We start from the raw sequence: 14,606 nt of genomic DNA on the forward strand, positions 1-14,606 counted from the left end.
CCAGCCCCCACTGGTTAACCGTTTACCATCACCACCACAAACAGCTGTGAATTTTGCAAAAGGGCTTAGTTCTGTCAATGTAGAAGGCGAGAGCTCACTTGACATCAAGAAATGCAGCATTTGTTCTCATAAGTTCTGGTTGGATTTAGGGTTAAGAGTGATGCTTACTGGTTAACCTTTCACATCTCCACTTTGTAACTTGTTCTTCAAGATGTGCTGCTCATATCTATTCTAAATAGGTGTTCACATGCCACATGCATAGCAGCTGGAAAGTTTTACCCTTAGATGCTACCTGCTGGGTTGGCTGTGGAGCTCCTTGGAATAGCACCGGAGCAGTGAACACTATATGACCATACTGACCCAACCACCCCTTAGATCCTTCTTGCCAGCTACTCTGACAGTGGGGAAGAAAGATGGGTATGGAATAGATATGAGCAACACATCCATAAGAACAATGGTTACAAAAGTGAGTAATTGTTTTTTCTTCTAGTAATTTATATCTATTCTAAATTGGTGATTCACAAGCTTTATTCAGGAGGAGGAGTTGAAGTCAATGTATAGCCAACTAGAGTACCACAGCACCGAAGGCTACATTGCATCTAGACAGTTACACAATGATGTAATGTATTCACTGAAGACCACATCACAGCCCTACATATTTCCTGAAGAGGAACATGAGCCAGGAAAGAGGCCTGTGCCCATGTAGAATGTGCCATGAGAGGTGATGGTGAAACTGTGGCAAGATTACAACATGTATGCGATGGACACTGTAATCCAGGAGGAGATGCACTGTATAAAGCAGGCATGGGGCCCTGGACCAATGGGTGGAGTCTAGTCATGCCCTTGAGGAAATACCCAACCAAGGGGCTTGCGGGAAAAAAAAAAAACTGGCTTCCCCTGGGTTTGTCATGATTATGAGGGTTAGCCAGCAGCCTGGGGATTAAGGGTTAACTACACCTAGCCAGGTGGAGTAACCAGTAGGAATGTAGGTGGGACTTTCAAACTGGGACAAAGGAATTTGGTTTTTTTTTTCCTTTCGCCTTTTGTCTCTCTGGGTGTGTTCTTGGCAGCTACAGAGAGGGACAAGCATGTCTCTCTCTCTCTCCAAGACACCATTCTTCATTTTCTGTAAGTAGGGTAAAGTTTAGGTAGTTTCGTTAGGCTTTATTGTTTTAAGGGTTGGGTATGGAATCTGAGATCTGGCACTGTTTAAAAGATGTTTTGGCTTTTCTTTGTAACTAAGTTCTAGGCCCATGGAGTTTCTCCATGAGTGTATTTTGTTACCTTCTCATTTAGTCATTCTGCTTACAACAGGAATATTGTTGTAATAATAAAAGTTTTCTTTTCTTTTTATTAATCTGGCAGTGGTTAATTGTGTGCCCTGATTTTTATTTTAGGGGTGAGATTTCTCAAATGATCTTTCCTTTGATTTCTTTATCAACATTTAGGTGGTGTCAGCGGAAGTTTTATTCCCAAGATCTAGGTTTTAAGATTTTGGGGGGAAGTTTTGTACCAAAGCCTGGTAGATAAGGCTTTGGGGTACACTCGCTGGCCCGCACTTCTGCATTTATCATGCCAAAGTGGGGAAGGAGCCATGAAAAAGTTGCTAGGCCCTGTTGCTTCTGGGATACCCAGTATCCAGCACCTGCGGGATAGGAGCCAGCATGGGTGCCAGATTATGTTGGAGACACCAACACAAGAAGCATTTCCACTTAGCCAGATACATGAGCCTAGCAGAAGTAGAATCATGGACACCTCTGATTGTCCCGGGCAGCAAAGAGGTCTAGCTGGGGAAACACTCCCTTCCAGATAATGGCATGGAAAAAGTCATGTTGTACTGACCACTCATATGAGTGAAGAAATGGCAGCTGAGGAGATCCACCAGCTAATTCTGGACCCCTTGGAAGGGCATGACACTTCCAGGTGAATAGAGTGGTTATGCATAAGTCCCGCAGATGAAGGGCTTTGAAGTGGAGGGGGCAGGAAGAATGATGGAGCTCCACTCTGTTCGTTGATATAGTGCATGGTGGTCATATTGTCCATAATGTCTGCCACACAACACCCCTGAATGTGAGGTAGGAAAGCAACAGAAAAATGAGATGGACTGCTCAGACCTTGTGTACAGTGATGTGGAGGGACAACTCCACCACCATTTACATCGCTTGAGATGTGAGGTTTCACAGGTGAGGCTCCACAGCCCAAAGCAGATACTTCTGTGACAAAAGACACTATGGGCTTGAGGCATAAAAGGGAACGTCGACCATCACTGACTGGGGATCTAGCCACCAACAAAGGGAATGAATGAAGTGGCGTGGCACTGTGACCACCATTCTCAATGCTGTCCCTCAAGATGGCTTGTCATCAACAGATAGGACTGCAGGGCCTATAGGTGGACCCTGGGGAATGAGACTACGTACGTGCATACCAACTTGTGGCCTAGGAGTTTGAAGCATGTTTTGGCTAAGGTGATTGGAAAGTCTGATAAAGACTTCAGGATCTGGGTCAATGATGTGAAGCATTGTTCGGAAATGAATGTTCTGGCCTCGGTGGCATCGAGCACTGCCCAGATGAATTAGATCCTTTCTACAGAAACGAGGGTAGATTTTCTGGGTTTGAGCAACAGGCATAGCCTTTCAACAGTCACCCAGCTAAAGGTGACATGTACCTCCACCTGTTGATAGGAATGGCCATCCAGGAGCCAGTCATCCAGGCAGGAGAAAACCTGGACTCTGATGCCTGAGAAAGGCTGTCACCACTGCCATATATTTGGTAAACAGCCGGGGCACCATAGAGAGCCCAAAAGGAAGGGCTGTGAACTGGAAGTGTGACTGCCCCACAAGAGACTGGAGATACTGTCTGTGCAAAGGCTAATTGCAATACCAAAGTAGGCATCCTTTTACGTCGAGGGCAGCGCACCAATCCCCCAGATCCAAGGACAAGGACATAACCGACAAACTGCCCAGTATCCTTTCTTCTGACAGTGGCTACTAAAAGGTACCCCAGAGGGAAGGAACAGAACAGGTAGCCATCAAGTGATCCATCCATTCCCAGCCTCTGACAAATAGAAGCTTGGGACACGATTCCTACTCATCCTGGCTAATAGCCACTGATTGACATATCCTACAGGCATTTATCTAGCTCTTTTTTGAACCCTATTAAAAACTTGGTCTTCATAACATGCTCTGGCAAGAGTTCTTCAGGTTGACTATGCATTGTGAGAGTGTGACGGGGCGCATTCGCCCCAACCCCTCTCAGTGCCGGCTGCATGCGCCAACGGCCCAGTGGGCCATTCAAAGGGAGTGCCGGCATGCACAGGTGGGGCATCCTGGGAGGTAGAGAGGACATGGGAGTCCGGGGAAGCAGAGGAGGAGTCAGCAGCCGGGGAAGAAGAGGGACACCTGGAGGCGGCTGAGGCAGGTGAAGTCAAGCTGGAGGGGGCGGCCGAGGTGGCCTCAGAAGCAGGAAGAGACGCGGTGGTCCTGGAGAGTGGCAGGTGTCAGAACTAGGGATCAGAGCAGGTGGATCGTCAGTCCAAGGACTCGCAGCCACCACAACTAAGAGTAATTCCCCAGGAGGGGGCAACCCGGTGACAAGCAACGCGAAGGCAGAGACTCGGTCTCAGCTTGGAAACCGCAGGGACGATGCAGCGGTAAGGCGCCTGAACCTTGGTCAGGGGGAGAGGAGGAGACGCAGTGTGTGATGGGGTAGGAAGTGGCCCAGGGCAGAAGGGAACGAGGAAGAGTCCAGGAGTGAGTTAGGATCTGCTCCTTGGGCTCCCCACCAGAAGGACGACTCTAAATCCTAAGGGCTTTGGGCTGGGGCCCAGAGGAGAAGGAGGGCCCGGGCCCCCCTATCCTGCCAACACCTCTATATCCAAGACCCAGACCTCAACTAACCCGGCCTGACCCCGTCAAACTTCGGACTAGGAACTTTAAACCCACCGCTGGTGGTGACTTATAACCAAGGAGAGCAGAATCTCCACAGTGAGCTGGAAGGCCCTGTAGGCTGGGATCCTCCCACCAAGCATTGGTGCTAAGCCTCGTTGTTGGGAATGGGGCAGCCCGACCCACAGAAACAGAGCTAGAATAAGCTGGGGTAACTTAAACTTCCCCTTCCCCTTCGGCTTACGCGCGGGGGTCACCACCCCACAAGCAGTTACGAGCCATTAGGGCCAGTCACAGCGAGGAAATATTTCCTTTTGCTTTTTAAAAAAGAGCTACCTCGGGGAGCAGAAGCCGGTGCTGGGGGGAGCCGGCTTAAAAGCATTTCCTTTTAACACACATCAAGCAGTAGTAATCCTACACCTGAAGGTATCATGATTCATCTCTCCTCTGAAAAAAACCCTTAAATTTTTAACTGTTCAAATTTGTTTTACTATCTTACAAGTCGTTTGTAAAGAACAAATCATGTCAAACCAATCTGACAGCTTTCTTTGATAGCATAACGAGTCTTGTGGATAAGGGAAAAGTGGTGGATGTGGTATACCTAGACTTTAGTAAGGCGTATGATACGGTCTCGCATGAGATTCTTATCAATACACTAGGCAAATACAACTTAGATGGGGATACTATAAGGTGGGTGCATAACTGGCTGAATAACTGTTCCCAGATTTAACAGTTCACAATCCCGCTGGAAAGGTATAACAAGTGGGGTTCCGCAGGGGTCTGTTTTGGGACCAGCTCTGTTCAATATCTTCATCAACGATTTAGATATTGGCATAGAAAGTACGCTTATTAAGTTTGCAGATGATACCAAGCTGGGAAGGGTTGCGACTGCTTTGGAGGATAGGGTCATAATTCAAAATGATCTGGACAAATTGGAGAAATGGTCTGAGGTAAATAGGATGAAGTTTAACAAAGACAAATGCAAAGTGCTCCACTTAGGAAGGAACAATCAGTTTCACACATACAGAATGGGAAGCGACTGTCTAGGAAAGAGTATGGCAGAAAGGGATCTAGGGGTTATAGTGGACCACAAGCTGAATATGAGTCAGCAGTGTGATGCTGTTGCAAAAAAAGCAAACATGATTCTGGTATGCATTAACAGGTGTGTTGTGAGCAAGACACAAGAAGTCATTCTTCCGCTCTACTGTGCGCTGATTAGGCCTCAGTTGGAGTATTGTGTTCAGTTCTGGGCACCGCATTTCAAGAAGGATGTGGATAAACTGGAGAGGGTCCAGAGAAGAGCAACAAGAATGATTAAAAGTCTAGAGAACATGACCTATGAAGGAAGGCTGAAAAAAATTGGGTTTGTTTAGTTTAGAAAAGAGAAGATTGAGGGGGGACATGATAGCAGTTTTCAGGTATCTAAAAGGGTGTCATAAGGAGGAGGGAGAAAACTTGTTCATCTTGGCCTCTGAGGATAGAACAAGAAGCAATGGGCTTAAACTGCAGCAAGGGAGGTTTAGGTTGGACATTCGGAAAAAGTTCCTGTCAGGGTAGTCAAACACTGGAATAAATTGCCCAGGGAGGTTGTGGAATCTCCATCTCTGGAGATATTTAAGAGTAGGTTAGATAAATGTCTATCAGGGATGGTCTAGACAGTATTTGGTCCTCTCATGAGGGCAGAGGACTGGACTCGACCTCTCGAGGTCCCTTCCAGTCCTAGTATTCTATGATGTTTTAGGTTCCAGATATTGTCCATTTCCTTTTATTAATTTTAAATTAGCTGCATTTCAATTAAATTGAATATTCCCCTTATTCTTGTGTCATGAGCTGTACCTGGGAGACAATATTTGTCTGTAAATATCTCCCTTCTGTTAAGGCCTGAGAAAGCTCATGTACTACATTATTGTGTCCTTTAACAACTCTTCCAACAAAATCACAGAGATGATATAATCTGATATTAATAACATTAAAAAGCAAAAACACCCACAAAATTATATGTGCTTCTTGAAAAAAAAATATTTTCCGTGAACACCATCTAAGAAAATCAGTGACAAAAACCACACATCATTATCATATTAATTACCTAATCTTCATTCTAAATGTCATAACTAAATCCTGATTTATTTTGTTCAGATAAAATCAGAATCTTCACTGTAATCCAACAACACTAAAGAATCTTTAGACAGTGTTAATATTAAAGATGTGTTAAAGCAGTGTTCAGCTTAGTTAGGTTTCCATTCAGTGCCAAAATCTCCCCAATAATCTAACAATTCTTACAAGTATTAGAGATGGGTTGAAGCAGTGTGAGATTTTGCCAAAAGCCAAACTATACCTCAATCCTTCTAGGTCTTTTCCAGTTAGGATACAACCCAGAAATAAAACTCTGCAGACAGAGACCTAGGAATACATATCCACACATCTCAAATACCATGAAATTCAAAGGAGCTCATATTCATAGTACAACTTTTAATCATAACTACTTAATACAAATTTAGCCAACTACATTTTAGATGTTAACAAAAGCAAAAACTTACTTAGAAATGTGTTCAGCACCTGGCCAATCTGCAGAAACTGGAATTAAAAATAAAGCATTAATTTTATATTAAAAATGCCCTTTGAAATATAATAATCAAAGATAATCCATTTTATCCTTACCCATAGGAATTTTATATTCAACAACACTTTGTCCAAGCCATGGATACTAGGGCAGCTTCCCAATATTTCAACCTCTTAATAGGCCATCCAGAAGAAGAATTTTTGGATAAATGGACAAAAACAGTAATATACTTGAGATATATCAATGATATTTTCATCCCCTACACAGATGACCCAAACTCCCTTACTGATTTCCACCACAACTTGAATAGCTACCACCCATCCATTAAATTCTCTTTAGGACATTTCCACACTAGCATCAACTTCTTGGACATCATGACCAGCTTCAACATTGGAACCCAATCAACAATTTATTAAAAAAAACAAAAATCCAGATTGCCACCTCAAACTTCACAGACCCAGCCATGGCAGTAGGACAGGCAGTACTGTCCACAGTGACTAACACAGGAAGAGAGAGCATAATGAGGAAGAGAGAGCATAATGTTGTGCAAAAGTATGGTCCGAGGACCAGGTTGCAGCGTTACAGATATCCTGTAGAGGGACATTGCTGAGGAAGGCAGTAGTGGAGGACATCGCCCTGGTGGAATGTGCTGTAATCGTTTCAGGTAAGTCTTTGTCGTAAAGTACATAACATGTTCGGATGCACGAAGAAATCCATTTAGAAATCCTCTGTGACGAGACCGCCTGTCCTTTGGACCGTTCTGCATAGGACAAAAAACTCTCGGGGAATGTCGCCATGGTTTGGTGTGGTCCAGATAAAAAGCAAGCGCCCTAAGGACATCTAGAGTGTGCCAAACTGCTTGAACTGGATTGGCATGAGGCTTAGGAAAAAATGCAGATAAGTGTATAAGTTCATTGACATGAAAGGGCGAAAGGACTATGGGGAGGAATTTAGGGTGTGGTTGAATTATCACCCTATCCTTAGTGAATACTGTATAAGGGGGATCAGCCATCAGTGAGGTGAGTTCACTCACCATTCTACTGGAGGTTATCGCCACGAGGAATGAGACTTGCATTGATAAATGAGACCAGGAGCAGGTTGCCAGTGGTTCAAAAGGTGGCTGTGTCAGACTCTTGAGAATGTGGTTGAGGTCCCAGATAGGAAGTGGTGGTCGGTCTGGTAGGAAGGTATTCTGTAGCTCCTTAAGGAATCTTTTTGTCATTGGGACAGCGAGAAATGAGACCCCCTGACCTGTACGATGAAATGCTGCAATGGCGGCTGCATGTACTTTGATAGTAATAAGAGCTAGGCCTGACTGTTTCAAGTGTTACAAGCAGTCCAATAGGGTGGGGAGAGGGGCGTGCCCAGCGGATGATACGTGGGAACTCTTGAACTAATGCACAAATCTGTTCCATTTGTAGAGATACGTTCTCCTAGTGGACTGTCTCCTACTATTGATCAGGATATGTTTCACTGGTTATGAACAGGCATTTTCGGCAACCTGGAGCCATGAAAGAGCCAAGCATGAAGATGTAGCTTGTGGAGTTCCGTAGTTCTGCGATAGGAGGTCTCGGAGAAGTGGAAAGGTATACGGATCTGCTAGCGTCATCTTGCAGAGGTAAGGATACCACGTCTGTCTGGGCCACGTTGGTGCCACAAGTATGGCTCGAGCACGATCTATTCTGATCTTGTTGAGCACCTTTTGAAGAAGAGGAAAGGGCAGAAAGGCAGAGAGGAGGAGACCATGCCATGTAATCGAAAAGGCATCGCCAAGGGAGTGCTTCCCTAGAGACGCTCTTGAACAGTAGAGGTGGCACTTTCTGTTGCCTTTTGTGGCAAAGAGATCTATATCCGGTTGCCCCCCCCCCGACGAAAAACTAGTGCAAGTGCGTTCCTGTTCACCTCCCACTCATGTTGATCGTGGAACGTGCGGCTTAGGGCATCTGCCATGACATTGAGCACTCCAGGTAGGTATGAAGCTATGGGGGTAACATGGTGTGTAAGACACCAATTTCAGAATCTGATGGCTTCCATGCAAAGGGAGTGGGATTGCGCCCCTCCCTGTCGGTTGATATAGTACATGCAGGTGGTATTGTTTGTCATTATGGAAATGGACTTGTGAGTTATGTAGGATTAGAAATGTTGGCAGGCATACCTGACCGCTCGCAACTCGAGAAGGTTGATATGTAAGGTTTCTTCCATAAAGGACCATTTGCCTTGAACTATGATGGTGCCTAGGTGAGCTCCCCAACCCATGAGTGACGCATCTGTCACAATAGTGAGTATGGGAGAAGGTTGATGGAACGGTACGCCTTCTAACATATTTTGGGGGTTTGTCCACCATTGCAGCGAGTTTAGAATGCGAGGTGGTATAGTTAGTCGTTTGGAGAGAGGATCTCTGGAGGGCCTGTAAGTCGTGGCTAACGATGACTGAAGGTCTCTCATATGAAGTCTGGCGAGCTTGACCACATGTCGTGGAAGCCATATGCCCTAGAATCTTGAGACAGTCGCGTAACCATCATGGTAGGAGATAATTGTGCACTCCTGATAAGATTGCGCATTGTGCTGAATCTGTGAACGGGTAGAGCGGCTCTTGCTGCTATAGTATCGATGAGTGCACCTATGAACTCCAACTTCTGTGTTGGATGTAATGTGGACTTTGAGAGATTTATGCAGAAGCAGAGACTGGTGAGGGAGGTTATGGTAATATTGATCATGTCCTGGGTCATGTCCAGGCAGTCATCCAGGTATGGAAAACTGATGACTCCTTGACAACGTAGCGAGGCCATTACGACTGCCAAGGTTTTGGAAAAAACTCTGGTGGCGGTTGAAAGGCCAAACGGGAGCACTCTGTACTGGTAATGTCGGGTGCCCACTTTGAATCGTAGAAAACGTCTGTGCGCCGGATGGATGGTGATATGAAAGTAGGCGTCTTGAAGGTAGAGAGCCAAAAGCCAATCTCCTTGATCTAGAGCAGGGATGATGGATGCTAAAGTAACCATTTTGAAATGGTGGTAAGCGACGTACTTGTTGAGTCTCCTCAAGTCTAACATGGGACGCCACCCCCCATTCTTCTTCTGCATTAAGAAGTAAGTTGAATAGAAACCCCGACCATGGAATTCCGTTGGAACTTGCTCAACAGCCCCCAGTTGTAGGAGGTGTGAAACCTCCTGATGGAGGAGGTTTTCATGAGATGGGTCCCTGAAAAGGGACAGGGTAGGGGGATGGGTGAAGGGCATAGAAGTAAAAGGGATTGCATAACCCTGTTGGATCAGTTGTTGTAGGAGGTGTGAAACCTCCTGATGGAGGAGGTTTTCATGAGATGGGTCCCTGAAAAGGGACAAGGTAGGGGGATGGGTGAAGGGCATAGAAGTAAAAGGGATTGCATAACCCTGTTGGATCAGTTGTAGGACCCATCTATCCGATGTTATTTGAGTCCATTGATGGTAAAAACCCCCGAAGCGGGTGATGAAATTGAAGAGGCTCGGGCATGTGTGTTACTGGAGTGGGTATCCGGCTCTTGACATATCTTTCAAATTTGTTGTTTCGTTGCAAGTGGGTGGGTCGTTGCTGAGCGTTGCTCTTGCTGTCGTTGCGGTCTACGACGTTGTGGTCTCTGTCTTTGCCTAAAATCGTACTGAGGTTGCTGATAGAAAGGCTCCCTAGGTCTCTGGTAAGTCGCAAATCTTGTTCTCTTCGTGGGGGGTGTGAGTGTACATCCCCAATGTTCTGAGTGTGGTCCGTGAGTCTTTCATAAAATGTAAGACCTCGTCTGTCTTGGTGGCAAAGGTTATTTTTATCAAAAGGCAAGTCTTCAACCTTTTACTGTAAATCTCTGGGGACTCCAGAAGCCTGTAGCCATGATATTCTGCGTAATACAATAGCTGATGCGGTAACACGGGCTGCGGTATCTGCTATATCCACTGTGGATTGCAAGGCAGTACGTGAGACTGCGTGACCATCATGCATTATATTGAAGAGTGTTGATCGTTTATGTTCAGGTAAGTGTTGTGCCAAGTCCTGAAGTTTAGAATAATTTCCATGATCATAATCCGCAAGCATTGCCATGTAATTTGCTGCTCGAAGGAGCAAGGTAGCCGAGGAATAGACCTTACGGCCCATAACGTCTATTCTCTTGTGATCTCTATCCTGTGGTGACGTCTTTAGGTTAGGTTGTCTTCCTTTGTGACAAACCGAATCTACCACTAGGGAATTAGGTGGTGGATGGGTGAAAAGGAAATCCGCGTCCTTTGGTGCAATAAAGTACTTATGGTCAGCCTTCTTGTTGGTGGGGGGAAAAGACACGAGAGTCTGCCAAATATTCTCGGCTGGGTCCATAATGGCCTCATCCATAGGGACTGCCAGTCGAGAAGTAGTAGATGGTTCCAGTGTACGTAGGAGTTTATATGGTTTAACATGTACCTCCTGTAAGTCCGTTCCTGTGCTAGCGCCACTCTTTTAAAAAGATCATGAAATTTCCTAGAGTCATCACCAGATGGTGGAGCTTCCGGTGTGACAGCTTCATCAGGAGAGGATGAGGAGTTATGTAGAGGGGATCTGTCTTCGCCCTCAGAGAGAATCCTGTGTCTCAGAGTGGCTTGGGGAATTTGGCTGTGTCATGAACGCAGTAAGAGGTGGCGAAGCCAGTGTCCTGGAAGTTGTTGAAGGAGGATGATGATGACTTCACTTTGGTCTTGGCTCACATGGCTGCCATTGAATAGCATATGGCGGTGGTGGGGAGGTATATTGTTGAGCATACCATGGTGGTGGCAAAGGTGGGTATGCGTATTGTGTGACCGGAGGCTGCCAAGAAGGAGGTCTGTGGACAGGACTAGAACGTTGGGAGGAGAATCTACTCCTGGGTTCCGTGCCTGCATTGCTTGGAGACCGTGAGATGTAGGACGATCTGCCTGAGTGAACTGATTGCACCAAAGAAGTTGGTGAAGTCGGTGCCAGGGATGAACGGCTCCGTACCAGGGAATGATAGCGCTCATCATGGTGGCTCGGTGCCGAGGCGCGGAACTTGCTCGGTGTCGATGGTGGTGCCGAGTGGCACGAGAACGGCATGTCAGTGCGGGGTTTCTCCACAGTCGGTGCCGGCGCCCGGTGCCGTGGTTGTTTCGGTACCGAACTATCCTTATGACCCGCCGGTGCGGCCGGTGCTGAGGAGGAGGTCGGTGGCGCTGACGCTGGTGGTGCCGATGCTTTCTGTCTCGGCTCAGAGAGCGCTTGCTTGTGTGGTGCCGGCGTTTTGGCCGAAGCCATACCAGATGTGCCCGGCTTGTCTGCGGTGCTAACCCGTAAGGCTGAGGACGCTGAGGGCAGCGAGCGGGTCGGGGAACGAGTCATTCTTGATGCAACCGGGGTAAACGAGACAAGGAACATGACTTGTCCGTACCCTTGGTCAGAGAGGCCATTTCTGGAGCCACTGGTGGGTTGTCTGATGGAGGTCAGAGAGACTTCTCGTAGAGAATTGTTTTCAGCCTATTAGCCCGGTCCCTCCGTGCTCTGGAGATTAATTTCGAGCAGTGCTGGCACTTCTGAGTCTGCTGAGATTCGCCAAGGCACTTAATGCATTTGGCATGTCCATCAGACACGGGCATGACATCCCGGCATGTCTGGCACCTTTTAAAGCCGGGAGATCCTGGCATGAGGTGCAGGAAACAAGCGGCAAGCGGCAAGAAGAGATTTTTTTTTTCTTCTAACTATAGCCTAGGGTAGGTTAGGGTTAGCAAAACTTGGAATATGAGGTAACTATGGGAATTAACCAGGGTTTCAATTTATTTTTTAAATCAAAGATGAAGAGGAGAAGAAGCTCTGTCTATTGCCGAGGACGGTAAAGAAGGAACTGAGGACCCACGCCGCGTGCATGCCTAACAGATTCCAACGACACAGGAGGGCGCTCTGGCACATGAGTGCTGCGATGGAAATAGCTAGAAAGATCTCTAGTCGCTGGCGCGAGGACGCACCAGCACCCAGAGTGGTGCACCCACGGGGACTTCTCGAAGGGGAAACAAACAATCTCTATATTCCGGTGAACTCACAAAACGAATGATCAGACAAAACCACCATATCACTTGTGAGTTAATCTTCACAAAATGATCTCTCTACAGCTGACCTCAAGTCCTCATCCAAAAAGGAAAGCTGCACAATCTTCAAAAAGAGGAGTCTTAGAACTTAAGTTCATAAGAGATGGTTAACTCACTTTGTACAGTAACTGAGGTTCTTCAAGATGGCTGTCCCTGTGGATGCTCCACGTTAGGTGCCTGGGGCTCTAGTCAGAGAATTTGGGTAGCAGTGCCCTCAGTAGGCTGCGCACATGGAGCAGCTCGCACATGCCAGTGCAGCTACTCTACATGCACAGCCAATCATCCCTTCAGTTCCTTCTCTGCCCCAGAAATTAGTAGTTCCAAAGCAAAGGGGAAGAAGGGCAGGTGATGGAGCATCTAAAGGGACAGCCATCTCGAAAAACCTCAGTTACTTCACAAAGTGAATAACCCTCTCCTTCTTCAAAGAGTGTTCCTGTAGGTGCTCCACTTTAGGTGACTTTAAAGCAGTACTCATGCTAGGAGGAGGGAGCTTTAGCTCACAGCTATTATGCATGGCAGCTAGCATTATTTGTCTGAAGTGTGTATCCTGTGACAACATACAGGACTATGTAGCACTTTAAAGACTAACAAGACGGTTTATTAGATGATGAGCTTTCGTAGGTCAGACCCACTTCCTCAGATCATTTTATCTGAGGAAGTGGGTCTGGCCCACAAAAGCTCATCATCTAATAAACCATCTTGTTAGTCTTTAAAGTGCTACATAGTCCTGTATGTTGTTTCAGCTACACCAGACTAACACATCTACATTTCTATCACTATCCTGTGACAAGTAGGTTTCAAGTGCATAATGTTTGGTAAACGTATATGTGGGGGACCAGATGGCAGCTCTGCATATGTCCATCAGAGGTATGTTGTGTAGGTATGCTGTAGACGTATGTGGAATGAACATGCAGCTGTTGCAGAGGGATCCTGTCCAAAGGTACAGTAAGCCAGTCTTATACAGTCTGGCTGTGTCTACACTGCACCCCTTTTCCGGAAATTTCTTATTCCTACTTTCTCCGGAAATTCTCCGGAAGAGGGCTTATTTTCCGGAGAATCTCGTCTAGACTGGCGCTTTTCTCCGGCTTATCCCCAAGCCGGAAAAAAGCGGCAGCCATGTAAATGCAAATGCCGCGGGGGATATTTAAATCCCCCGCGGATTTGCAATTCCGACTTGTCTAATCTGCATCCCTTTTCCGGAAAAGGGGTGCAGTGTAGACAGAGCCTCTGGGATCCATCTGGACACTCTATTTGGAAAATTATCATGCCCCTGGGTCTTTCAATGATTGATACAAATCATCTTGGTGATTTGTGTATCTGTCTAGTGCTGTCTAAATAAAACCCGACTGCCCTGCGGATGTCCAGTGTATTCAATGCAGCCTCCCTGCTTATCTGCGTGGGGTTTCAGGAAAAAGACAGGTAAGTAAATGGGTTTGTTACAATGGAAGGGAGTTGGGACCTTAGGGAGGAATTTGGGATGTGGACAAAGAAGGACTTTGTCCTTGTGAAATAAAGTGAAGTGCGGATCTGCCATGAGAGCACCTAATTCCCCTATTTTCCCCACAGAGGTCGCAATCAAGAAGGCCACCTTCATAGACAGCATAGAGCAGATAGCTAGGGGTTCAAAGGCCTTGTGAATTAGTGCCTTACACTTGGTTGAGGTCCCAGGGCTGGGACTGGGTTCTGGGTTCTTTGTGGATGGGTATTTTGAATGCCCCTCAAAAAATGTTTGGTGGCAGGATGAGTGAAAACCGACTTCTATTGGGAGGTGAAAAGTAGTTATTACAGCCAGGTGAACCTTTAGGGGACTAAGAGCCTTGAGCTCTCCAGAACAAATAGGTATTCCAGTATGAGAAGAAGCAAGGCAGATATGAGAGCTGTTTGTTTCTTGCAGTACCACAGAAAAAACCTGTATCTTTTGTGTAAGTATGATTTTCTAGTAATTGGCCAGTGACGATTCAAGAGAATTTCGTGCACGGGTCCAGAATCGGCTGCTTCTATTGAGGTGAGCCAGATACCATGCTTGCAGATAAAGTGTCTGGACACAGGGATGTTGTATCTGACCATTCTCCT

The 14,606-nt window shown here is 46.4% G+C and overlaps 1 protein-coding gene across 10 annotated transcripts in view; it reads right to left on the reverse strand.

Moving 5' to 3' along the window:
• The window catches only part of ZNF280D (zinc finger protein 280D), a 167,894-nt gene that overhangs the window by 54,058 nt on the left and 99,230 nt on the right, over positions 1 to 14,606 (reverse strand). For all 10 annotated transcript variants that reach the window (XR_012895788.1, XM_075897304.1, XM_006112482.3 and 7 more), the window contains one exon: positions 6,422 to 6,458. Coding sequence is in view for 9 of the 10 variants with exons in the window: in XM_075897304.1 (XP_075753419.1) it covers positions 6,422 to 6,458 (37 nt within the window). In the remaining variant the exon portion in view is untranslated. The remainder of the gene's footprint in view (positions 1 to 6,421; positions 6,459 to 14,606) is intronic.

Source organism: Pelodiscus sinensis, chromosome 14 (assembly GCF_049634645.1).
Source record: "Pelodiscus sinensis isolate JC-2024 chromosome 14, ASM4963464v1, whole genome shotgun sequence".
Lineage (NCBI taxonomy): Eukaryota > Metazoa > Chordata > Testudines > Trionychidae > Pelodiscus > Pelodiscus sinensis.